At 41.8% G+C, this 27,300-nt stretch overlaps 1 protein-coding gene across 1 annotated transcript in view; it reads left to right on the top strand.

The window, feature by feature from the left end:
* The window catches only part of Cbl (Cbl proto-oncogene), a 70,324-nt gene extending 50,011 nt beyond the window's left edge, over positions 1–20,313 (top strand). Inside the window, 15 exon segments of the mRNA XM_040730178.1 lie at positions 928–1,074; positions 3,121–3,277; positions 4,525–4,646; positions 5,268–5,405; positions 7,133–7,220; positions 7,744–7,875; positions 8,313–8,336; positions 8,338–8,517; positions 11,933–12,064; positions 12,152–12,529; positions 14,123–14,217; positions 16,111–16,251; positions 16,596–16,693; positions 17,460–17,642; positions 18,915–20,313. Of these exon segments, the coding sequence (XP_040586112.1) occupies positions 928–1,074; positions 3,121–3,277; positions 4,525–4,646; positions 5,268–5,405; positions 7,133–7,220; positions 7,744–7,875; positions 8,313–8,336; positions 8,338–8,517; positions 11,933–12,064; positions 12,152–12,529; positions 14,123–14,217; positions 16,111–16,251; positions 16,596–16,693; positions 17,460–17,642; positions 18,915–19,207 (2,308 nt within the window). The 3' untranslated portion in view covers positions 19,208–20,313.
* The last annotated feature ends 6,987 nt before the right edge of the window (positions 20,314–27,300 follow it).

Raw genomic sequence — 27,300 nt, 5'->3', positions numbered from 1 at the left:
TTGGTACTTCCTATCATCTTTAGTCACACCCATTAAGTAGAGATTACTAGGATAAAGTTGATTGTTAAGAATAGTGGTAGTATATGTACATATTTGCTTTGGATATTAACTTCATTTTTGATAAAAAAGAAGTAATGTTTAATAAAATTTAGGAATTTTAGTACAATTTTTACCAAGTCTGATTTAATGAAAATATTTGTTAGGTCTGGACATTTAAATAATTATTATTGATAATACTATCATCTTAGATGAATTACCATATTATCATAAATGTAATTTTTATTTTAAAGAAGATTTCTGAAAAACAGTAAATTCAACATTTTGCCACTGCCTTTCTTTTGTGATTGTGTGGTTCTGGCTGTGAGAAGTTCTTGGGTTTGTTTGGTGCATTCTTTATCTGTCATCATAAAGTAAACTTGTTCCTGTTAGCTTAAACTCAAATATTTGACTTTGGGGCTTTTTCTTATTTAATATATGACATTTATTTGAATGGGGAGAGAGATGAGATACATTAGATTTTTACTTTTCATTTGTTGGTAGAGCAAAATAATTCCTGAAGTCCTCCCTGCTTTACATAAAGGGCAGTAGCTATTGTCAGTAACACATTCCTTCCTCTCATAGTTTGCCATACTTTTTAGTATTATTGACCAGAAATTATAAACTTATTTTCATGTTCATGCTAAGCTACTTTGTATGGTGAATTCAGTACACTTAAAATGTCAGTAATTTGCTGGGCGGTGGTGGTGCGTGCTTTTAATCCCAGCTCTTGGGAGGCGGAGACAGGCAGATATCTCTTTGAATTTGAGGCCGGCCTGGTCTATAGAGGGAGTTCCAGGACAGCCTCCAAAACTACACAGAGAAACCCTGTGTCAGCACAACAACAACAACAAATCAGTAATTATTGTTTTAATTTATGATCATTTGTAGGCGAAACCTAACCAAACTATCCCTGATCTTCAGCCACATGCTGGCAGAACTGAAAGGTATCTTTCCAAGTGGACTCTTCCAAGGAGACACTTTCCGGATTACTAAAGCAGATGCTGCAGAATTTTGGAGAAAAGCTTTTGGGGAAAAGTAAGTCTCTAAATGATGAATCTAACTCTGAAAAACTAAAGCTTATGTTAGGAGATATTTGTTTAGAATTTAAACTTTTAAGCTGGGCAGTAGTGTCGTGTGCCTTTAGTCCCAGCACTCCGGGTGGTGGAGGCAGGCAGATTTCTGTGAGCCGGTCTACAAGATCTAGTTCTAAGACAGCCTCCAAAGCCACAGAGAAACCCTGTCTAGAAAAAAAAAAAAAGAATTTAAACTTTTAAAATACAGTGCGTCAGCAAGATGGCTCAACAGGTTTGTGCTTGACACACAAACCTGACAGTCTGAGTTTGATCTCTGGAACCTGAGGGAGAGAACTGATCCCACAAAGTTTTCCGCTGGTATTTACATGTGCACCATGTGAGTGCAGTATAGAGGCCAGAACAAGGTGTCAGATCTCCTGCAGCTGAAGTTACAAGTGAGCTGTTGGATGTGGTGCTATAATTGAACCTGGGTCTTGTGGAAGAGTGATACCTGATGTTAACACTGAGCCACCTCTTCAGCCCCACGTTTCAAATTATTTGCTGTTTCAAACAGTGTTTAAGTGAACGGTGTCATAGTTATTTTCATAAGCTAGGATTTCTCCTTAATTACATAGCTAAAAATTATTGGTAAGTCATGGAGTTTTACTTTTTCTCCCTCTATTTAGTTTTGCCTAATTGCTTTCAAAAAGTTTGTATGAGTTGCATTCTTTCTTATTTATTTATTGGTGTTTTGTCGAGACAGGATTTCTTTGTGTAACCCTGGCTGTCCTGGAATGCTCTTGGTAGACCAGGCTAGCCTTGAACTCAGAGACCTGTCTGCCTCTGCCTCCTGAGTGCTGGTAAGAGTTCCAGGACTTAAGTTACAGTACAGTACAGCACTTGCCTAGAATGATCCAGGTCCCGTTTTCAACCCCTTAAAGTGAAAAAAGTATAAAAAACGCTAATACTTCTTGAGGCAAGGTGGTGCACACCTTTAATTCCAGCACTTGGGAAAGCAGAGGCAGGACTTTGAGGCCAGGCAGTAATACAGAAGTTCCTGGCCCAGTTTTTTTGTTTTTGTTTTTCTCAAAAAACAAGCAAATAAAAATCTATAATAAAAAATACTAATGTTTGAGCTTGGATTATGGAGATTATACTGCTTGTCTGACATGTATAAGGTCCTGGTTCAATTCCCAGCACCACAAAAATAAAAATAAATAAAATTATATGACATAAAATATGGACTGATTGTGATTTCTCTGTCTCTGTGTCCCCCCACATTCTCTTCCCTTCCCTTCCTCTTCCCCTTCCCTTCCCCTTTCTTTCCCATTCCCTTCCCCTTCCCTTTCCCTTCCCCTCTCCTTCCCCATCCCTCTTTCCTTTCCTTTCCACAGGGTCTCTGTGTGGCTCTGGCTGTCCTGGAACTCACTCTGTCTCAGTCACAGAGCTCCTCCTGTCTCCCAAGTGCTGCAGTTACAGGCCTGCACCACCACCCTACCTGATTGTGATTTTCAAAGTTTAGTTTAAAGCCAGGTGTGATGGATCAAGCCTTTAATTCCAGCAGAGACAGGTGCGTCTCTGTGAGCACCAGGCCAGCCAGACCTACCTACATAGTGAGATGCCATCTCCAAAGAAAAAAAATGGTGTAGTGGTTTGCACCTCTTATCTCAGCATGGTGAGGCTGAGGAAGAGGATGGAACATTCTAGGCTAACCAGGGTCTACATGGTAAAATCCTGTGGGCTTTTTTGTTGTTGTTTTTTTTTAAAGGTATAAACCTCCTCTTTCTTCTGTGCTTCTAGAATAGAACAAATGCCTGTAGAAAGATAAGAAAAGGATTAATATGTGACACTTTTGGCCACAGAATTGTAGAAAATCGTCTCTGTTACTTATTAGAAAATTAACAAACATATCCCGTATTTCCTTCTTTTTGTTCTTAGTCTAAATATAACTTGACTTCTGTGAGAGAATTGCTTTTAATATTGGGAGCTTGCTTGCCTTTCCTCAGTCATAGATGTCTGCAGTTGCCTGCTACCTCATTGTGCCTTCTCTCATCCCAATCCATCCCAGGACAATAGTTCCTTGGAAGAGCTTTCGACAGGCCCTTCATGAAGTACACCCCATCAGTTCTGGGCTGGAGGCCATGGCTCTGAAGTCCACTATTGATCTGACTTGCAATGATTATATATCTGTTTTTGAATTTGATATCTTTACACGACTGTTTCAGGTAAGATTCTAAAGTCTTTGACTAGCCTGGTGCTATTTTTCTGAAGAGAAAGCTTTAAAAAAAAAAAAGATACAGCTGAGTATAGTCTTGCAATTATAATCCTTCCACTTAGAGTGTTGAAGCAGGATGATTGCTGAGTTCAAAGCCAGCCTGGGCCACAGAGTGAGTGAGAGGCAAGCATGACCTAGCTGTGTCTGAACTAGAAAAAAAAGTAACATTAAGGATTTTGTCTACCATAAAAGTATTTTTATTCAGGGTTGGAGAGATGGCTCAATAGTTAACAGCACTTGCTGCTTTTTCAGGTGACCCTCGTTCCCATGGTGACTTGCAACTATCTATAACCCTAGTTCTAGGTGATCTAATGCCCTGTTCTGACTTCTGTGGGCATCATATGATATGCATGTGGTGTGCAAAATACTCCTACACATAAAATAAAATAAATACAATCTATAAGTATTTTAATTCATTTCAGAAACTTGTAAGCAAAAGAAAGATTAAAATTAACTCAAATATTATTATTAATTTTAGAATTGTGGGAGTGGGAGAAATAGAGACAGTTTATTAAGAAAGACAGGGAAAGACATCCCCAAGATTAGAAGTGTGTCTGAGAGTTGGGGAAGGTCCTAAGCTGTTTTCTTATTCCTTCCATGTGTGTTGCCAATTTGTTTTTCTATTGTTCGATTCTTTCTCTGTTATTTTGAAAACAAAATCTTATGTAGCCCATGTTTGCTTTGTAACCAAGGCTAGCCTTGAACTCCTGATCCACTTGTCTTTTCCACCTCCAAAGCATTAAGATTACAGTACGTGCCACCGTACCTGACTTCCTATTCCATTCTAGATTGTTAATCCTAAAATGCATTGGTGCTTCAATATGTGTATACACTACCTTGAATAAACATTTATTAAGAGCTTAATAATTGCACATATAGGCCCTATTCTGTTTTTCTGGGTTTTGTCATTGTTTGACCTTAATACTGGTAAGAGCTGCTGAGTAATTTTGTGTGTGTAGTTGTCTCCCTATACAAGGCAGCTTGTATTCTTAGCTCTCAAAATTTCTACTTTCCCAAACATAGTTGTCTTTCCAAAGAATGGCAATAGAGAATTTATGGCAAATCAGAATTTATAGTTGAGAGTTGAAGGGCTTTTTTGTTTTGTGTGTGTATGTGTGTTTGTTTTGTTCTTCATTGTTCTGAGGCTGGTTGTATGTCTTAACCAAATGGTTTATGATTTATCTTTCATTTCTTTAGCCTTGGTCCTCTTTGCTGAGAAATTGGAACAGCCTTGCTGTAACTCACCCTGGTTACATGGCTTTCTTGACTTACGATGAGGTGAAAGCCCGGCTCCAGAAGTTTATTCACAAACCTGGCAGGTGAGTAGCTTGAAGCAAAGAGGCTTGTCCTCAGTTTCACTCATGATTTTTGTTAGAGTTGAAGGAACATCATCTTTTATTGGTTCCCTGATGACCCAGATTTGGGTAGGGGATTGACTTAACCAACTACTGTGATTTAGTAAATGTTTTTAAGCCAATTTAAAATGGGGTTTATGCTGGGTGCTTGGAGTCCTAGTACACAGGAGCATGGAAAGCTAAAGCGGGAGTATGGTTTGAAACCAGTCTGCAAATATAGCAAACTCTTTCTCCAATAAATAGGGCAATGAAGACTAGATGTATTTTGCTTCTGTTCTGGAATTATTGGAGGAGTTGTTTTGTTTTAAGTTGGAGATTGAACTAGACTGGCCTGCAGGCATACTAAGTATTTATTCTTCCCCTAAGCTATGCTCCAGTCCCTTGAAAAAAAATATTTTAAATTCAACTTAGCATACCAAAAAAAGTTTTATTTTTTATGTTTTCATATTTACTTTGTTTTTGCTCATATTCATCCTTTTCTCTTAAAGAAGTTATTCTTAATGGTCTTTTTTTATTTTGTCTCTATCTTGCCTTCTATCTGGTACCAGCATATATATTGAAACTTCTGGTAATCTCTGTTCTCAGTTACATCTTTCGGCTGAGCTGTACTCGTCTGGGTCAGTGGGCTATTGGGTACGTTACTGCTGATGGGAACATTCTGCAGACAATCCCACACAATAAACCGCTCTTCCAAGCACTGATTGATGGCTTCAGGGAAGGCTTGTAAGTATCACAGCTTTCTGTCGTCTCTTAACATCTAGGAGCTCCAGACACCAGAGCCTCTTCATTAATGGCTTCTATTGCATGTTTTCTCTGCAGACTAAAATTTCATGAATGTGTTAATTATGCCACCTTGTCCTGCCTTGAGGTTGAAGCTACTTTGCTCTTAGGATTTTTTTTTAAATTATTGCCACAAATAAACTTTTATCTCTTTTTTCCAAATAACTTAGTTTTAAAGCCAAATTAGAATAAAAGGCTGTGCAAGGATTAGGACATTCTGCTGCTTATTTAACTAGTCATTGTGAGGGTGATGAGATGTTCTAATGACAGTAGACCTCAGTGACTTTCAACCTAGTTTTAGTCTGATTCAGCAGTTTTTTCTTCAGGCTTTGATCTTTTGTGATGTATGCTAATAAAATTATGGCTAAATTCTTACTCCTGAATTACCATTCCTTTGGGATTTAAATTCATTTTCAGTCAGTAAACACTGAACATACTGTTGAGTGGGTATCAGAAAAGCGACCTTGTTGAAAAGTTACTAAGAAAATATGTTTTTCAATTATGTATCATCTCTGCATTAGCATTGAGGCAAGAAGAGGTGCTTCTCCTAACATCTGAGCAGTCTGATATTAGAAGCCACTGGTAGATGATGTCAGTAGCTCATTGGGGGTCTTATAAAGCCTGTTGAAAAGCAAATGTAGGGCAAGGCATGATGGGCATGCACCCATAATTCTAGCCCTCCAGGAACTGGACTAAGAATCATGAGTTTGAGGCCAGCCTAGGCTACATAACAAGGCCCTCCCTCAGTCATCAAAAACAAAAGAAAACAATATTTATACCTCCTGGCCATTCATTGAAGATAGGGGTTGACAAACTATGATCTATCAGCTACCTGTTTTGATACAGTCTGCAGGCCAAGTTAGTAGTTGCTTGGGAATTTATTTTGATTTAGGTGGGGTGTGTGTTGTTTATTTTTTGAGACAGGGTTTCTCTGTGTAGCTTTTGGAGCCTGTCCTGGAACTCGCTCTGTAGACCAGGCTGGCCTCGAACTTGCCTCTGCCTCCGGGTGTTGGGATTAAAGGAGTTCGCCACCACCACCTGACCTTGTTTTGATTTTTGATACAGGGTCTCACTAGGTAGCACTGGCTATCTGGCCTAAAACTCACTTTGTCAGCCCGACTTTGCCTCCAATTCACAAAGTCCTGCCTGCCTCTGCTTCCCAAGTGCTGGGATTAAAGGTGTACACCACCACCACATATGGCTTGTTACTTGTTTTTATGTGTATGAGTGGTTTTAGCCTGTATGCATGCCTCTCTCGGCACCACTTGTATGCCTGTTACATGAGGAGACCAGAAGAGGGCATCAGAATCCTTGAACTGGAGTTACACACAGTTGTGAGCCTTCAAGTGGATGCTAGTAATAAAACCTGGATCCTCTTGGCTATGGTGGTGCAGACCTTTAATCCCAACACTGTGGGGGCAGAGGAAGGTGGGTCTCTGAGTTCAAGGACAGCCAGAGCTACAAGGTGAGAGGCTGTCTCAAAATAAAAACAAAACGCAACAAAAATCCCAGGGTCCTCTGGAAGAGCAGCCAGTGCTCTTAATGAAAGAACCATCTCTCCAGCCTCTTGTTACTTGTTTTTAAGATGTGGTAGATCTCATTTGTCTGTTTTAGTTTGCACTCATAAATTGACCTAGTTGAAACCCCAAGGATTATTAATCTCCTTTTAGCTATTTATTTCCTGATGGGCGAAATCAAAATCCTGACCTGACAGGTTTATGTGAACCAACTCCACAAGATCATATCAAAGTAACCCAGGTGAGTTTTGTTTTATAATTATATGTCACTGGAGCCAAGCTTTCGAATGTGCTCTCAGAACTCAATATATAGTCTAGGTATTGCAACAGTTAGATTTTAGATTGGGGATGTGAGGGGGGAAGGGTGTGGGGGTGTTGTAGTGCATATGCATTTGGAGGCCTGTCTGAGGTCAACACTGGGTATCTGTTAGCCACTCTTCATTCTAGTTCTTTGAAACAGAGTTTCTTATTGAACCTGGAGCTGACTGATTTGCTTGGGTGGCTGGGCATTGAGCCCCCGGACCCCTCTGTCTCTGTCCCCCAGCACTAAGGTTACAGTTGTGTATCACCTCTTCTGGCTCTAGGTGGTCCTGGGGATCTGCATTCAGGTCCTCATACTTGTGCAGCAGACAGTTTTCTACTGACAGAGCCATCTTCTTAGCACCTGTTGTGACATTTCTATTTGATTACTTGACAGTCTTTTGTTTTTCATGTTGCTAACATTTAGTGTCATTCAACACATCTCTCAATTTTTTTTATCACAGGAACAATATGAATTATACTGTGAGATGGGCTCCACATTTCAACTATGTAAAATATGCGCTGAAAATGATAAGGATGTAAAGATTGAGCCCTGTGGTCACCTCATGTGCACATCCTGCCTTACATCATGGCAGGTATGGATATCCAAACTCTGTTTTTTTGTGTGTGATTACTCTGAGACTTGAGTATTCTGTGTACGTTATACATAGAAAGGGGTGGGTTAGTTTAATTTTAAACCCCTCCTCCCTCTTGCTTGCTTCCCCTGCCCCCTTGGATGTTTAAGGTAAAGCCTCATTTAACCAACGCTGGCCTTCGAATCAGTTTTGGAAGGTGACTTCAAATTCCTGTGCCTTCTGCTTTGACCTCCCAAATGCTGGCATTCAAAGGGTGGGCTACAATGCCTAACTTTTCTCCTTTTCTCTGTCTTCTGGGCACTGAAGAATGATTCCAGGGCCTGCTAAACACACTGCCTCTGAGTTATTTCCTACTTTTATCTCTAGGAAATGTATTTGCTAATAGGTGACTTAAGTTTTTTGAGAATATCTATGACTCTCACCTGCTTCTTCTGCAGGAATCAGAAGGTCAGGGCTGTCCTTTTTTGCCGATGTGAAATCAAAGGTACTGAGCCCATCGTGGTGGATCCATTCGACCCCAGAGGCAGTGGCAGTCTCTTAAGACAAGGAACAGAAGGAGCTCCTTCCCCAAATTATGATGATGATGATGATGAACGAGCTGATGATTCTCTCTTCATGATGAAGGAGTTGGCAGGTGCCAAGGTAAGACTGGAATTTGAGATATAGCTGGTGTTAGACAGATGTCTTGGTCAGCATTTCTGTTATCGTGATAAAACACTGACCAAAAGCAACTTGGGAGGAAAGGGTTTATAGCTTGTAGTTCATCATCAGGGAAATCAGGGCTACACCGGGAGACTTTCTTTAAAAACAAACAAACAAAACAACATTTGTTAGAACTGAGGATTAAGGGAAGGGGATGAATGAGAATTCTATAAAAACAGTAGTATTTCATTTCTTCACTGCATGGCAGGTGAGTATTGTTTTCTTATTTTATTCCTTATAACTTGCAGTTTATTATATTTTAACTTTTAAAAGACATTAAAGTCCCCCCGCCCATCTTATCATAAAAATATATGGAAACAGGAGATTTCTTGGTTCTTCACACCCATGTGGCTGTCATTTGTTGTTGTAGTTTTTGTTTGTTTTGTTTTTTGAGGCAGGACTTCTCTGTGTAGCTTTGGAGGCTGTCCTAGAACTTGCTTGTAGACCAGACTGGCCTCCAACTCAGCAAGATCCGCCTGTCTCTGTCTCTTGGAGTGCTGGGATTAAAGGAGTACGCCAACCACCATCTAGCTTGTTGTATGTTTTGTTTCTTTTTCTGACCTATACCTTGAACTTGAGCTCTAGACAGTTGAATGCTACCACTGACCCACATCATTGATCTGAGATGTGTGTGTGTGTGTTGTATAGGGATATTTTTTAAATCTAACTTCCTGATTTTTCTGTAATAATTATTTCTCTAGTTTTCAGCTTGCATCTGTCACTATCAAGTAAATCATGTTTTCAAGCATCTTCCTAGGAAGCTGCATTAAGAAATAAATGCTAAGCCAGGCAGTGGTGGCACACACCTTTAATCCCAGCACTTGGGAGGCACAGGCAGGCAGATCTCTGTGAGTTCCAGGCCAGCCTGGTCTACAGGTCGAGTTCTAGGACATCCAAGACTACACAGAGAAACCATGTCTCAAAAAACAAAAAAAGAAAGAAAGAAAGAAATGCTAAAAGCAAGCTGTACAGTGCAGTAGATAATGTATAACACTATGCCGTGACACTTGGAGTCAATTGTGCTCCCTCCATCTGGCCTGCTTATTCTCTAAATGTACTAAGTTCCTGTCACCCTGAGGCTTTCCCTTTCCTCCCATGGGACATGATTGCCTCTCCTCTGGTCAAAGGCTTATTTCTTGCATCCCATGTTTTCTTTTTTCCTGTTTTGAGGGAAGTCTGCCCTTAAAATACCTTTCTGGGATCCTGGATAGATGGCTCAATGGTTAAGAGCATACGCTATTCTTCAAGAGGGCCCAAGTTAGATTCCCTGTATCCACATTAGGTACCTCAAAACCACCTGTAAGTCCAGTTCCTGGAGGATCCCACTTGTGACCTTGTAGTCACATGCAACCACATACATAGAAATGACTACACACATATACATAATTAAAAATAGTAAAAATAAATGTTAAAAATATCTGTGAAAAGGTAAAGGCCTTTGGGACCTATGATATCATAACATTTTTATTCAGCACTTGATAGGTGTGGTGTGCTAGCTAAATTTATGTCACTTGACACAAACTGTAGTCATCTGAGAGGAGGAAACCTGGATTGAGAAAATGCATCCATAAGATGAGGCTGTGGACCATCCTGTAAGGCATTCTCTTGATTTGTGATTTATGGGGGAGGGCACAGTACATTGTGGGTAGGGCCATCTGGGCTGATGGTCCTGGGTTCTAGAAGAAAGCAGGCTGAGCAAGCCATGGGAAGTAAGCCAGTAAGCAGCACCCTCCATGGCCTCTGCATCAGCTCCTGCCTCCAAGATCCTGCCCTGTCTGAGTTCCTGTCCTGACTTCTTTGATGGTGAGCAGTGATACGGAAGTGTAAATTAAATAAACCCTCTCCTCCCCAAATTTAGTTGGTCATGGTGTTTAATTATAGCAATAGTAACCCTAACTAAGAACAGTGGCTAGTTCTAGGATTCTAATTATAAACATTCAGCTCAGGGAGGGGAGATGTAGCTCAGTGGTTAAGGATCCTTGGTGCTTTTCCAAGGACTGGAGTTCAGTGCCCAGTGTCCACGTCAAGGGACTTGCAACCACTTACACTGTAACTCCAGTTCATAGGGGTCTGGTGTCATAGTCCATCCTCTGTGGCACACAGTTGTTACTCACTCACACAGGCACACAAATAAAAATGAAACTTAAAAAGATAATTGATCTCAGTGCTGAGTCACAAAAGCTTCAAGGACTTGTATATTCTAGTGGCTTTGCTCTTTCGTGTCCTCACTTTTTACCTCTGTCATAGTGTCCTCACTCTTTGCCATGTGCAACAGTTCCTCATTCTTGTTGCTGTATACCATGGTATCCTCACTCTTGTCATCTAATCATGGTGTCCTCACTTTTCTAACCCTTTATCCACAGTCTTCATGTTTGGCTTCTTATAAAAGGGAAGGGTGCCACAGTGCCCTGCCCCTTAAGACGCTAGCTATTATTAAAAGTAAAAGGGAAGCTATAGATTTAAAGGTCTTTAGGGGAAATCAGCAAGTGCTGGACTAGATAATGATGGAGTGAGAGTTAACTTGGTGAATAACAGCATTTTTAGTCCTATGTTAAGCTGGGTTTTCCACTGAAGTAGAACCTGGTTTTTGAGGCTTCAGTCTGTCTTCTTCTCTTCAGTGTTTCTTGCATATTTTTGTTGTTTTTTAGAAATTTTACTTACTATCCCCTTTTTTTCCAGATAATCTAAATCTTTTATCTTAAGTTTATTGTGTGTGTGTGTGTTTATGCATGATTATCTGTGTGTGTGGTGGGCGCTGATTGCCTTGGCCTTTCTATGGAGGTCAGAAGACATCTTTTTTTTTTTTTTTTTTGAGATTTTTTATTTGCACGCATGCTTTTATGTCAGAAGAAGGCATCAGATCCCACTAGAGATGGTTGCAAGCCAACTTGTGGTTGCTGGGAATTGAACTCAGGACCTCTGGAAGAGCAGCTAGTGCTCTCAACTGCTAAGCCATCTCTCTAGTCCCTAGAAGACAACTTTGTAGAATCAGCTCTCTCTTTCTACCTTATATGCATTCCAAGGATCAAACTCAGGTTGCCAGGCTTCCACAGCAAGCTCATTTACCTAGTGTTAATCTTGACAATACTCTTTTTTTTCTCCAAAGATAAGAGATAAAAGTATTATAGAATTTTAAAAATTGTAAGGTAGGTTCTTTTTTGTAGCTTGCTATCTGATTCAGAGTGTCCTCTTATGGTGATATAAACATAGTCCAGGATTCCAAAAATATCTGTGATTTTAGAGGTTTGTATAACCCAGCACCTGTGATCACCTAGTATCTTTTGTCTGTGGCTTTAGGATTGAAAGATGCTATTTCCTAAACAAGAGTAACCTGTTAACATCTCATTGGTTCTAGGTGGAAAGGCCTTCCTCTCCATTCTCCATGGCTCCACAAGCTTCCCTTCCTCCAGTGCCACCAAGACTTGATCTTCTGCAACAGCGAGCATCTGTTCCTGCTAGCTCTTCAGTTCTGGGGACTACTTCCAAGGCAAAGCATTATCCATTTCTGCGTCTTGCTGGGCCTTTCTTCTATAAAAGTGGTTTTGATTGATTTGTTTCCATCTTATTTCCATAGGCTGCTTCTGGCTCTCTTCATAAAGACAAACCATTGCCAATACCTCCAACACTTCGAGATCTCCCACCACCACCTCCTCCAGACCGGCCTTACTCTGTTGGAACAGAAACACGACCTCAGAGACGCCCCCTGCCTTGTACACCAGGCGATTGTCCATCTAGAGATAAACTGCCCCCTGTCCCCTCTAGCCGCCCAGGGGACTCATGGTTGCCTCGGCCAATCCCTAAAGTACCAGTAGCTACCCCAAGCCCTAATGATCCTTGGAATGGAAGAGAACTGACCAATCGGCACTCACTTCCCTTTTCATTGCCCTCACAAATGGAGCCCAGAGTAGATGTTCCTAGGCTTGGAAGCACATTTAGTCTGGATACTTCCATGGTGAGTCCTAAATTTAGACCATTTAGCCTACTAGTATCTGTGGCATTTTATGGTCAAAGTGTTTTGGTTTTTTTTTGGACTAGGTATGGTGGTAAATACCTTTCATCCCAGCACTTGGGAGGCAGAGGCTTTCGGACCTCTGAGTTCAACGCCAGCCTGGTCTACAGAGCGAATTCCAGGAAAGCCAGGGCTGTATAGAGAGACTGTCTGTGGTGTGGAACATTTTGTTTTGTTGACAAGAGTTTTGGTTTGTATCCCAGGCTGGCCTCAAATTCTTGCTCTTTTTGCCTCAGCTTCCTAAGTAGCTGAGATTACAAATATGCACAACTGTGCCTGATTTTGGGTCAAAGTTATTTGATTGGTTTTGTATAGAATTCAGAGATAGCATAATTCCTAGCTTTGAGAAGTGTATAAACTAAGGGCTGGTAAAATGGTTCAACCTAAAGACACTTCTCATTTGAGTTGATCTCTACAGTGAAGTAGAAAGAAGTGAATTTGGTAAGGAGTCTGCTTACAAAATACCCAAGGAGCCAGATGCACACCCATGAATCCAGTGTTAGATCTCTTGCATTCAAGACCAGCCTGGTCTACGTAACAAGTTCTAGACCAGTTAGGATTACACTGTTAGACTCTGTCTCAAAAAAGGAGAGAAAGATCCAAGAACTGATACTATGGCTTAATAGGTAAAGACACTTGTTGGTAAGCCTGATGATCCAAGTGTGATCCCTGAGACCCATATAATAAAAGGGGAGAAGAGAATCCTGAAAGTTATCTTATAACTTCTACACATACACAAATAAGTATTTTTTTTTCTTTTTGTGGGGGGGTGATCTTTTTTGAGACAGAGTTTCATTGTGTAACAGCCCTGGCTATCCTTGAACTTGCAGAGAGAGAGAGAAGGGGGGGGGAGGGAGGGAGGGAGAGAGGATGTGGAGCTGATGCCAGTGACCAACTGCGAGTGTTTTGCCAAAACAGAATAGGTAGGTTAGGTGGACCCTTTAGAGTTCATGAAAGGAATTCACAAAGCTGTCATTGGGTGAACAGACATAAGACATGAACTCTCTCATAAACTGATGGTTTGACCCTGGCTAACAGACATCAGATTTTGAACTTTGATGGGTGAATTGAAAAGAAGGTTGGAAATCTAAGGAGAGATAGAATGGGAAGAATACAGTTAAATACTGTAATGACACTCAGATGACTATTTCTTGGTTTCACAGAAAAGATAACATTTGGAGTGGCACTGTGGAGTAGCATCAATAGAGACTAACCATTTTGAGTTTAGATGGAGACTTTCTTATGGTAGAAATGATATTTCTGTAGGCAACTAATTTTGTTTTTAGAATTAGAATGAATAACCAAAATAAAAAGAATTAGAATGAAGAAAGTATTTCCTAGCTTCTCTCTGGCTCTCCCACTTGAAATTCCTTCAGAATCAGAATCCATTAGCGATTTTTTTGGTCAGATGTTGTGAGGTCTGTGTCTGTGTTAATGTTCTTGTGATTTTTTTTTTTCCAGTAGGTTCAGTAAGAGGAGATACTTAACTGTGGTTGGGAAAGAGAGGTTCTTTTCAGACCTTTTTTTACTTTGCAGAATATGAATAGCAACCCAATAGCAGGTCCAGAGGGTGAACACCCAAAAATCAAGCCTTCCTCATCTGCCAATGCCATTTACTCTCTGGCTGCCAGGTAAGCATATTAAAGCTATATTTCATTCCGTGCGGTGGATATTTCTTTTTCATGAGACAAGGTCTCCCTAATTAGACAATGATGGCCTCAAACCCACAACCCTAAACTGGGTATGGTTGGTACATGCCTGTATCCTGCACTTGAGATGCTAAGGTAGTAAAATTGCTACAAGTTTACAGAGCTAGCAAAAATCCTTCTCAAAACAAACAAGTGGCTGGACAGTGGCTCAGGTACTTGCTGCTCTTCCAGAGGACTTGATGAGTTAAATTCCCAGCACCCACATGGAGGCTCACAACCATCTGTAACTTGGGCTCCAGGGGATCCAATGCTTGCCTCCTTGGGCACCTGTATTCATGTACACATACCCATTTGTAGACACTCGTATGTGTCTCATGTTTCATTATAACTAAAAGTAATAAAAATGACCTTAGATAAAAAGTCACCTCACAAGTCTCCTAGGCTGGCCCTTTGAGTCCTGTGATTTTTGTGTTTTGAAATACTTTCATCCTTTTTTCTTTGTACATGTGTGTAGATCAATCTTACTGAGTCTTGTCATTTTTATTAACCTTTTTAAAGAATCAATTCGGTTTTATTTCTGTGACATGGTTTTTAAATGTGTGCTGTTGCCAGGTGTGGTGACACACGCCTTTAATCCCAACATTCTAGAGGCAGAGGCAGGCAGATCTCTGAGTTTGAGGACAGTCTGGTCTACAGAGTAAGTTCCAGCACAGCCAGGGTTACAGAGAGACCTTGTCTGAATAACAAACAAAAAGCAAAACAATAAACAAGGAAAAATGTGTACTCCTTTAATAATTAGGAAAACGTGTAAATACAGAGAGGCAAATAAATGCAAATGTTTCTTGTTGGTGATTAAGAATATGCAAAGAAAATGAAAAGGGAAAGAAAGGTACTCAGAATTATTCCAAGAAGCATGAGGCGAGGTCATGTATCTTTTGAAGCTGGTGTTTTGTCTTCATCTCCTTCCATAAGGTGGGACAGCAGACATTTTTGTTTCTTTTTAAGTTTTTTTTTATGTGAGTGCCTGAATATATATGCCTGTGCCCTATGTACAAGCAGTGCCCATGGAGGTATGCAAAAGAGAGAATCAGGTACCCTGAAATTGTAGTTACAGATAGGTTTGAACTGCTGGGTGGGTACTGGGAATAGGATCCTGGTCCTCTGGAAGAACAGCCAGTGCTCTTAACTACTGAGCCATCTCTCCAGCCCCGAGAAGTTTTATTGCAGAAAGCTGAGGGAGAATTACATAGTATATGCTGCAGTAGCAAGATCTCTGAAGTAGTGACATAGTCAACCTAGCATGTGCAAGGTCCTATGTTTGATCCCTGCACTGTCAAAAAGAAAAAATGAAAAAGAAACGATCAAGAGTCAGAAGTCTAGGACCTAATCTGGGATGCTAAACGACCAGGTTACTTTTTATCTCTTTATTTTAGATTTTTCTGGTAGGAACTATTGAAGAGAAAAAGTGATCATACTTTAGAGTAATACTTTTGACAAGGTATATAATCTTACTACCATATATAGGTTTTTGTATTGATATCTCCTATACATTTCTGGCATTCTGTTAGAAAGCCACCTGTTGTTTCTTATTTTATGCCTTGTAAAAGAAAAAGAATGCTAACAAGAGCACTGTAACAACACTTACTTGTGAGTTGAGGATAACTGGAACTAACTACCCATCCCAGTTTATCATTTGGATCAGCTGAACGTAAAATTTGTAGTTGGTGCATATTTTCTTAAGTATATTTGCCATGGTCAGTGGAAATGATAGTACCCTAGGTACTGTTTATTTTGTTTTATCAAATTGAATTGTATCAGTTCTAAATCTATTTCATACTTGAAAGCTTTCCAATTTTTTTTTTTTAATTCTTCCAGGCCTCTTCCTGTGCCAAAACTGCCACCTGGGGAACAGGGGGAAAGTGAAGAGGACACAGAATATATGACTCCCACATCTAGGCCTGTAGGGGTTCAGAAGCCAGAGCCCAAACGACCTTTAGAGGCAACCCAGAGTTCACGGTATGCTCACAACAACCTCAGCTGGAGCCAAGTATGTTTGCTCAGATAATTCACTTAACTGAGTCAGAAGTAAAGCAGAAAGAGAAATGTAGATTCGAAGGCTTACATCTCTAATGTCGATAAGCAGCTGCATTGGTTCCACAGTGGCACAGTGACTCCAGAACATGTGCACCTTTAGCTTGTCATAAGTCAGCCTCACAGTGTTTATTAATGGGGCTGGTACAAAGAGTAGGGGTTGTTTTGAAAGAATTAGGGTCTAGGACAGTTAGAAACAGCTTAGTCTTTTTAAGTTTGCAAATAACAGAATTTTGTTTGTGAAACCGTTGTACTTCTTTGTGGTTCAGAGCATGTGACTGTGACCAGCAGATTGACAGCTGCACATATGAAGCAATGTATAACATTCAGTCCCAAGCACTATCTGTAACGGAAAACAGTACCTTAGGTGAGTATCCTGTCTTCTACTTAAAAACTGATACATCTTGTGTGGTAACATCTGTCTGTAATTGTAATGTTTGGGAGTCTGATGGGTCCAGCATAACCTCCATAGCTGAGACTGTCTCAAAGAGTAAGAAGAAAAGAAAGCCCTGGGGATGCTCTGTAACATTTGGTTTAGATAGTCACTTAAAGAGAAAATGATTCCTGGTGCTCCTTGCAAAAATTCTTTGATTAATGTACAAAATGGGCCCCACTTTTCCTTTTTAAACCCTAGTTCCTGTTTTTCCTCCTTCCGGGCCTGGAGACATCTTTGCTATATGGCCTGGATCTCAGTACTAGCAGCTCTCTTTTATTCCCATTACATTGATGAAATTCTTTTGTGTGGGGGTGGTAAATACTCAAGTCTCATGTTAAACAGTTCATCAAGGTGAAAGTTCAAGATGTCTGCACACACAGCCCTTTGGCTGATCTTCTCAGTGAAATGCAGATTGGAGGCTAGGAGGCTCTAAAATAGCACTTGAGTCTGAGGCCATCTGTAGCTGTTAACCTTAGCAAGAGTGACTGTTGATGTGTTCAACAAGAAAGCTGGTGCAGGTTCTGTTTTATCCCCATCTCTTCAAATGGTGTTTGGCCCACAGTAGACATGTGAGTAACTGTTGAATGAAATAAATGGTTGTACCCATAGATGAATGCGTGGACGCCTCTGGATTGAAGTATGTTAGCAAATGAAGTATGTCAGGAGAGGACAATTACTTTTACCGACTTTCTTCCAGGGGAAGGGAATTTGGCTACAGCCCACACCAGCATTGGCCCTGAAGAATCAGAAAATGAGGATGATGGCTACGATGTGCCTAAGCCACCTGTGCCGGCTGTACTGGCTCGCCGGACTCTGTCCGACATCTCCAATGCCAGCTCCTCCTTTGGCTGGTTATCTCTGGATGGTGATCCTACAACAAGTGAGTCTGTAGGCTGCCTTGCTTGTCCTGTATTGCTGTCTGATCTCTGACTTATAACTAAAAGTCATGACCTTCTGGTGGCAGTAAGTCAGAGAGTAGACATAGCAGACTGTACACTGTATATAAATGTTAGAAAGCTGGTCCTAGGTCCCACATTAGGAAGTGAAACTTTGCAGCTGGTACTTAAACCACAGCTCCTCGTGTAGAGGAGGGCAGAGCTTCTAGCTATTCTGAGTGTTTGTTTAATGCTGGGAATTAGGCTTGATGGAAGTGATGTTTCTTTCTGTTTGTTTTGTTTCTTTGTTTTCCTAAGCCTTGTCCCACTGGGAAGCGTGTGCTGCCCTCAAATACACATTTTATGCCTGCCTGCTCCCCCCCCACACACTCATTGATCTCTGGTATCCAGGACTGGTCTTTGCACCTGTGGCCACCTGGTAGGGACACAGCCAGAATAGCTCTCACTTTGGAAACTGAAGACAACTTTCAGAACAGCTGATGGAAAAGATCTAGCATCTAGGTAGAATCCCCCACCCAATCTGGCTTACTGCTTCTTCTTTGCAGTTTAGGCTGTGTTGTCACCTTCTTTGTAGAATAAATAGTTTAGATAGTGTGTAAACTTGTTGCTAAGTATAACACACAGTGTAGATGTTATATGCTTCTCAAAGCCACAATTACTGTTACCAGACTGGGTGTGTGACATATTCAGAAGGTTCTTCACTCTGTGATAAGAGTCTAGATCTAAAACCTAGCTTTTAGGCTGATGATCTAGTTCATCAGCAGAACACTTTACCTACCATGTCTATAGTCCTGGGTTCTGGCCTAGCACTACAGATAGATAAACCCAGATTTGTGCCAGATGTGGTAGCTCACAGCTGTAATCTCAGCAATCAAGAGACTGAAGTGGGAGCACAGCTGTGAGTTTGAGTCCAGTCTGGACTATAGAGACAGCTACTTTTTTTGTTTGTTTGTTTGTTTTTGTTTTTGTTTTTGTTTTTTGAGACAGGGTTTCTCTGTGGCTTTGGAGGCTGTCCTGGAACTAGCTCTTATAGACCAGGCTGGTCTCAAACTCACAGAGATCCACCTGCCTCTGCCTCCCAAGTGCTGGGATTAAAGGCGTGTGCCACCATTGCCCAACTGAGCTACTGTTTTAAAACAAACAAAAAAACAGAACTCTCTAGCCTGTGACAGAAGACCACATTATTAGCACGTTGTTATTGTTATTGCCTAAATTTGAGCTTCTTAAGATTTACAAATATTTCCTTTCTCTTTTAGGCTTCAATGAGAGTTCCCAAGTTCCTGAGCGGCCCCCTAAACCATTCCCTCGGAGAATCAACTCTGAACGAAAAGCAAGTAGCTGTCAGCAAGGTGGAGGTGCCACTGCTAACCCTGCTTCCACGGCCCCCTCACCACAGCTCTCGAGTGAGATTGAGCGTCTCATGAGTCAGGGCTACTCCTACCAGGACATTCAGAAAGCTTTGGTCATTGCCCACAACAACATTGAAATGGCCAAAAACATCCTCCGGGAATTTGTTTCTATTTCTTCTCCTGCCCACGTAGCTACCTAGCACATCTCTTCCTGCCGTGACTTCAGAGGACCCATGAGCCAGGCTTCCACTCAAGGAGCACCTAGGAAAGCAGTGGCTTCTTTTGGGACATCACAGTGAGGTCCCACCTTTTCTGTGGGTATCGGTCGACACCCACGGTTCCAAGATTTCAAAGCAGTGGAATGACTATGGAGCAGCTAGTGTGTTCACTGTTGTGTTGGTCTTACGAGTGTGTTTGTAGTCCTTCAGTCCCCATTAGGAGAGAGTGGATTTTTATTACATGGTAACCAACCCCTGGAGCAGTACAGAAAGCAGTAGAAGTGCTGTGCTGTAGTCCTAGTTAAGGACTTTAGACTTTCCTGTTGAGGGAGGGTGTCTGTCTGTCCGTCCGTCCGTCCTTCCTTCCTTCCTATGATTATAAGATTATCCTGCTGTGTGTGAATCCATGCAGGGAGTTAGCACAAGAGCTTCAGGAAGGAATCTCTGAAGACTCCCATCTACTGTGGTATTGCACCTAACCCTGCTGGATGTTATAACCTCAACACTCCCCTTTGGCTTAGATTATCATGTGCTTAGCTAAGTTTTACAGTGTCTGAATACCCTCTTCCCTTTCCCCTGGAGACTCCTAACTTTACCGCCTCCTCATTGGCGTCTGTAGGCTTGAAGTGACCTGAAGCCAGGCAGCTTTCAAGATGTTCTTTCTAATGTCTGATTGTGTTGGTTTATTTGGTAGAAAAGATGGTAAGGAAAGTACTGTTCTGTGGTTACAGTTATGATTGATGCTAGCACCTAACACTGGTCACTCCGAAGTGCTGTTTCTATAGGAACATTGAATTTGTTAAAATAAGATGTTTGAATTCTCCTAATTACCTAATGACTGGTTTGAGATAGAGGCCTTCATATACATTCCGTGTCTTCCCCAGGAAATAGTCTGTGGGAGTCTGTTGCCTTGGTGCCAGGTATGTGTTTCTGATATAGATCATGAGTCTTTCTACCTAATAGGAACAGAAAGAAGAACATTTGTTTCCAGGGTGGCTTTCCAGCCCAAATACCATAGAGTTTTTAGGAAGCTTCTGTCACATACTATTTAGATTTACAAAATAAACCAGTAAGGACTTATCTATTCAGTCTTTCTTGCCAGTGGTTAATTTCAGCTTAGGGATTTATCCCTTGAATAGGAGAAAGGTTAACCTTTGAAAAATGATTACTTTCTTTGCCCTCTAGTCAGTAGGGATAACCCTGGTTACCTTACAGCATTTGCTGATGACTAGTGTGTCCCTACGTTGGTGCCACCCAGTGACTTGGTTGCTCATGTGCCTAGGGCTTTGGAGATGGTTTCTCTTACCTTCCTTGCCCTTTGTTTAGGCCCTGGATATAATTGCTACATTATCCACAGTATTCCATCATTCATTGAAATCTTTTAGTCAGAGACAATTTGGGACAGTATAGTAGTTTGTATTTACAAGTTAATCAAGATTTGGAGTCAGTTTGGAGACCTGCTTCTCAGTCTCTGTTATGACCCCTTGGATTCAGTTAGCTCTCTGACTGACTGGAGACTTGCTGACTCCCCTGGCAATATTGCCCTTTCTCTTGTCACATGCAAACTGTTTTCCAAATGAATCCACTCTGTTCTTTAGGTTCAGACAGAAATGACCCACTAAGATTACACTTTCTTTCCAGTGTTAACATCTTTGCAACTAAGACCTTTTTAACTCTCTTTTGGTTTCTGGATGCTTCAAGGTCTTTGGGTTTTATCCTCTTGTCTCAGAACTGTTTCTGTTCCCAGGGCAGACGTTACAGTATTTTATATTGACTTGCCATGGCTACTCAGTGTCTCCTCTAACATAGCAGTGAGTAGGAAACAATAGTTTATCCACCTCAAAAAGCTTGTGACATCCAGTTTTGTGTTCCTTTGAATATTGAAAGCCTAAGCCAGTCTTGGTGACATGTGCCTGTAATCTCAGCACTTGGGGGATGGTGGCAAGAAGATGAGGGGGTCAGTGCTCACTCAATGCTACTCAACACCTGTCTCAAAACAAGCAACGGGTTGAAGAGATGGCTCTTGGGTTAAGAGCCATTGTCCTTGCAGAGGACCCAGGTTTGCTTCCTAGTACCCACATGGCAGCTCACAACCATCTGTAACTCCAGATCTAGAGGGATCTGATGCCCTCTTCTGACCTGTGGGAGCCAGGCACACACACATGGTATACATTCATATGTGCAGACAGAACACTCATATACATAAAATTAGATAAATGTAAGAAAAAAATATAAGATAAACAGAACAAAAAATTGAAGACCTCAACAGAGAACTAGGAAAAGGCTACAGGCTTAGTCTGTGTATATTGGAGTGTTTCTTTCCCTGCAGATATTACCCACTATCTGAAGATCTAGCAAGAAAACAAATCATTGGCTACATATATTATATTTTGCCTTTTCTTTGTATCCAAGTCTTCTGAGAGGGCTAAGGATATAGCTCAGTTGGTAGAGTGCTTGTCTAGCATTCACAAAGCCATGGTCCAATCCCACACTCTGTAGAACAAATTGTGCTGAGGCATACCTCTAAACTAGCACTCAGGAGGTAGAGAAGACAGAGTATTAGAAGCTCACAGCCACTCTTGCCTACATAGCAAGTTTGAAGCTAGCCTGGGCTACATGAGACCCTGCCTCCAAAAGAAAACAAAAACCAAATCTGTGGTGATTACTGCCCCTACTATTTAGGGAAATGACAGTTTTGTCCTGCCTTCTGCTGAGCACCCATGTGAGCTCTGAAATGGGTGGGTGTGAGTGGGTATTCAGTCCCTATGCTAGACAGGCAGGTCTTTGATTAGCTTGGGTGCTGGTTTATCAGATGTATATCTGCAGGCATCAAGGTTTGAGACTGTTGTGTGATGGGACCCGTGCCTGATATTCTTAGGTAGCCTTAGGAGGTTTCATGCCACTCATTTTGAAGATAGTCTCCAAATTTGAATTTCTTTTTCCTTTGAAGGCACCAATAACCCATTCTTCCTTTTCCATTTGTATGGTAAGTTTTATTCCTTGGCTCTTCCTCTGAGTTTACCTAAAATTGCCCTTTCATAAAGAAGCTTTATTTTGAGTTTTGCTAATTTTGGCAAGCCCATTCGTTTCCCCTGCTCTGTGTTAGAATTAAGAAAACAGCTTTAACATTTTCCTTTTCCTCAAGTTCATGAGGCTGTTTTACTTAAGAGAAGCCATTGCTCTTCCTGTGTCTTTGTGGCTTGCTTTACATGTGGCCACCTTATTGATGGATCATTCTTGCCAAGACCCAAGGCAAGATTTTCCTAGTCCAGTTGAGGGTAGACTTTGCTAGCTGCCCTCCCACTGTCCTTCTAAAGTGAAACGCTCTTAAAATGTTTTTTAAAAACCTGTGGATTCGGAACTATACCTCCTAGTTAACAGACTGGGCAGCTCATGATCTCAGCTTTTGTATATCAGTATTTATTTAAACAGTGAATTGACCCTGACTGGCCATTTTCCTTCACTTACTCCCCTCTTCCTCCTCCCAGCCCCTCGCTGCATACTTTGCCATTTTGTCTTTCTCTTTCAAGTGTCAGACATGCCTATCACTGGACCACAGTGTGTGATAGTAGTACTAGCATCCTTCAGCTGTTCTGTTGGTTTTTTGTTTTTTTTTTTTTTAAACTGGGGAAGGGGTCTGGGATGGGTAGGAGTCACTTCTTCATATTTAAAATATTTCCTCTGTGGGAGATAAATGTGTTTTATGGTCCAAGTAGCAAACTTACAAGTTAATTTTTGTAATATAACTGCTTGCAGACCAAACCAGGGACCAGCTGTATATTCCTTTTATGGCACCATTAACAACAGGATTTAGTCTTTCTGTGCTGATGAGCAATGATGTCGATGCTGAATGTTCTCCTACCTCACATCATGAGAATCAGAAGGCTGCTGGCCTTCTCAGACTTTTCTTCTTTCTGTTGGCCTTTCTGACTCTGGAATGATCACTCCACTGAATAGAGTATTCTAACCACTGTTCTGGCTATAACGGTTTGCTAATCTCTGCAAATATTGGAGTGATTACTATGTGTCAGAAATGTCAGCTATATGTTCTTCCCTGCCCCCTCATGGTGGTTTACTGGTGTTGGGAAGTTAAGCATGGGCTGTCCTTAACTCTTTGCATTTGACTATACATATGTTTATTCACAACTCTTATATAGAGTAACAGAGTAACCTTTCCTTATAGAACTGTCCTGCTTAAAATTGGCCCAAGACTTTCCCATTAACCCCTGTTGTCTTCCTGTAGCTTTGATAATATTTGGGAGATTCTGTTGTGTATACCTCATGGATTATCCTTTTTTGCTACAAATTTCATAATCTCTCCAGTGGGTTGAGGGTCCACTGATTGAGAGTTGCACAGTAGAGCACTAAATGTTCAAGCAAAGCTTTTGCTGCAGTCTGCTTTCCAGTCCAGTGCCTTCTTTACCTTTTACTAAGCTGCTTTTGTCCCCAGTTCTCCTTGGAAAGGTTTTGTTTTACCCTTCTGGGACCTGTCACCATCTTCCATACAATTTGAAGTTTCTTTTTTCATTCTTCAACAAACTTTGTAGCTAATTCTGTCTTAAGAGAGGTTGGGGAAGGGTGAGGACCTGATTCTCAGTCTGGTCTTGTAGGAGCCAGTCGGTAACTTGAGGCTAAATTCTGTCCACAATAACCTTCCCAAAGCAGGCAGCTTATTAGAGGTACCAGAGCCTTCCAGCCAAAGTTATCATCTGGCACTTCAAAATTCAACAGAAATACTCTAGCACTACACAGGGCATCTGGATTCAACTGTGACCGCAGTCACACATGGGCAGTCCTTCTGTAGGAATGCACACAGCTATATAATACATAGGAGGCTTGGTTCTGATGTATTACTGGGCTTGGAACCTTAGACTTGGTCCCTCCTCCTACTTCACAGCAGACTGGTATACATGACTCCAAAACAAGTACCCTTGTCCTTGAGTTCACATGATCTTCTTAAAATGAATGAGATTCTTCAGAAAAACTCAGTAATTCTTAGAAAGAACCTGTCTGTTGGATACATGGGCCAGACCAGGCACCCTACGAGGAAGTCTATGTTGGGCTGTATCTCCTGAGGAGATCTGTTCGCCTATCAGCTCCTGGGAGGTGGAAGTAGGAGAATTAGGAATTTGAGGCCAGCTTCAGATACGTTGCAAGGTGAAGACCAGACTGGACTCCATGAGTGTCTTACATGTTCATAGACAGTATTTTCTCCTCTTCATTCTCAGAAACAGGGAAAGCAGCAACATTTGGTGCATGAGGGGAGACGCTGTCTTTAAGTGCGAATTACCGATGGAGTAGTTTCACTGCCAATAGGCCTCTGGTTCTTCCACTGCAGTTTCCTTTGTGTCTGATAGTTGAAGGTGCAATCTTTCATTGTGGGCAAGTTGCGTAGGCAGGAACATGAGGTAGCTGGTCACATTGTGCCTGCAGTCAAGGAGCAGAAGACAATATATAAACCTAGGTTATATTCTTAAGAAAGAATACACTCAGTGAGAATACTGATTTGAGTGTTCACACCCCCTCTGGGCCTTACAGGGAGAACAGAGAGATTGTGAGCTTCGAAGAAGAGATATGCAAAGGGACTTCCATGCTTGAAGCACAGTTGCTGTCCTGCTATTCATCTAGGAAGTTGAAGAAAACTTGCTCTGGTGAGCAGGCTGGCTTTGAACTCACAGATTTCCATCCATCACTACTCCTGCCTTTGCCCTCTGAGTGCTGGGATTAAAGGCATGTGCCATCACTGCCTTACTGGAAATCCCTAACTTACTCAGAGTCACCATCATCTTTGCTTGTTGGTTTCTTCCTTTTGTTCTTCTTAGAGTCTTGGCACCCAAGATTGCTTTCCCCACTCATGAGGCCACTCTAGTCTGTTCTTGGGTAGATTTCTTAGCCTCCATTCAACCTTGAATCTTCTTGGATGTTGCCTAAAGAGTAGACCTCAGTTTCAGCTGTAGCTACTACATTTAGGCTTGGTTTTAGTTGAATACCTGTTCATTCTGTGGGCTCTTGACCAGTCTCCTGCATCCGCATCCTCTTCGTTTGCCTTTCTGTGAGGGAACCTACAGTGATGTTCTTAGTTCTGCTTAACTGGGCACCATTGGGATATTTACCAGGATACAGGTATTTTCAGTGTTAACTAGAGCTTGTTCTGTGAGCTCATTAGACAAGCTACCTGTGTTTACCCTGTCTGGTTGCTTCTTCTCTAGTCCTGTAATACGCATGGTGGTTTTCTGTTTGTTTTGGTTGGGTTTTTTGTTGTTGTTGTTTGTTCTTGTCTTTTTTTAGGGGTGGGGGAAGTAAAACTATGCTTCTGCTTGCCTGGATCTTTGGAATCCCATCTTAGAGCCTGCCCTGCATTTTAAAGCATATCATACATACTACCCTGCTTTTAACTTATAAATAAGTGTTTCAGTCATTTGGTATACACAGAAGTAACCTACTAATCCAAAGATACACATTGAGGCACATAGGAAGGGCAAGAGCAGGTCATCAGATTTTGCATTTGATGTCTCGTCTAGGCTCCTGAATGAAGGAGCAGAGGGATAGTAGTGCCATGTGCCTTCAGTGTCCCAGAAAATCTGGGTTGGTTGCAAGGGAAAGTGCCAGTATTTCTTGGTTCTAGTAAGTAGCACAAGACTTAAGAGATGGAGAAATGGGGACAGGGAGGGCCCTGTACATTGTTTTATGCCTGATGAAGAGCACCATGGGGAAGGGCCAGTTGCCGACCAACAGCTGCTTAGAGCCTCTTCCCTGTTTTAGTGCTTGAGAAAAATGTGGCTGACCACTCCTTGTGTTGTACAGAGCCCAGGCTGAGTGCCAGCCTCAGATCTACTGATCTGGCAGCTAAACATATCAAATCAGCCAAGAGTTGTGATCACCTGGCCCTGCAGGCCTGATTTAGTCCCACAACTGAATGTGAGAGGCAAACTTCCACATTATGTCCAATTTTCCTGCCCTCTAAAACAGAATGGAGGCCAGAGAAGGGGATTGCTCAGTGGATGCTGTGTACAGCTCCTCAGGCTCACGCTGACTCCCACATAGGCCTGGAAGTGCGGAGTGTCCGGCCTGTGTTGCTCTTTCCCCACTACCTCGCCTCGTAGTGGAGAGGGTGACCGTGTTTTGGCTGCCTTGAAATGGTCAGAGCTGTCTCTCAGCCTCTCCTCTGCTCTCTGGGCTAGTGAACCCTCCCTGCAGTGCACATGAGAGAAGCCCCTGCCTCCTGACCTCCTTGTCAGTGTTCTTAAGTGGGAAACGTGACCTCTGCTGAGACATGCTGGGCATGGCAGCTATGAGGGACCTCCTACATCTGCTTTCTGGCTGTGGTGACTTGGGATTTTTAACCTTATATATCTTTTTCCTTTATTCAAAACAAAACAATTTTTAGCACACTGAAAAAAAAAAAGCCAAATGTTTTGTGCCTTTCTAAGGCAGCGCTGTATCCCAGGCTGCATTTTAGGACTTAATATGGAAATACCAGAGTCTGAGCTCCTCTACCTTGAATATCTTTAACCCTAGAGTCTTGGAGACAAGGATATCTGGCTGGGGAGATGGCACATAGGTGCCTGTAGTCTCCTTTCTCTGCAATGAGGCTTCATTGGAAAAGAGCAGCATTTTATCCTGGCATCCATTAGTTGGTTCCAGGCAGTGGTTAGTGTTCTGCTGCCCTCACACAGCCTCCTGCTAACAGTGTCCTGCCCAGTGGGGCTGGAGGGTTACTCTCCTGGGAAGGAGAGATGGTTCATTTGTTGTCTTTTCATTTTGCTGGATCTTGAGCCAGCTTCAACCTCCTGCCTCTCCTCAGACTTGGCTTTCCTTTCATTTGAAGGCTTCAACCTTAAAGCATTAAGTGGCTGGTACCCTCCAGAGGGTCTGCTTGCACCTAGGGAAGGGCAGTGGAACCCAGAAGCCTGTCACTCATACTGTCATAGGTTTCAACCACAAGTTTTCTTACCCTCCCTTTTCCCGTTTCTCCCCTGCCTGTAGCTAACAAAGAGTGGGGGATAGAAACAGTTCTTTTTAAAGCCCTCCTCATTCAAGATTTTAAAATTCTTGACTTGGGTGGGGCAAGAGAG

Source organism: Mesocricetus auratus, unplaced genomic scaffold, assembly GCF_017639785.1.
Source record: "Mesocricetus auratus isolate SY011 unplaced genomic scaffold, BCM_Maur_2.0 Super-Scaffold_100022, whole genome shotgun sequence".
Classification (NCBI taxonomy): domain Eukaryota; kingdom Metazoa; phylum Chordata; class Mammalia; order Rodentia; family Cricetidae; genus Mesocricetus; species Mesocricetus auratus.
This window is presented reverse-complemented; position numbering and strand designations above follow the sequence as displayed.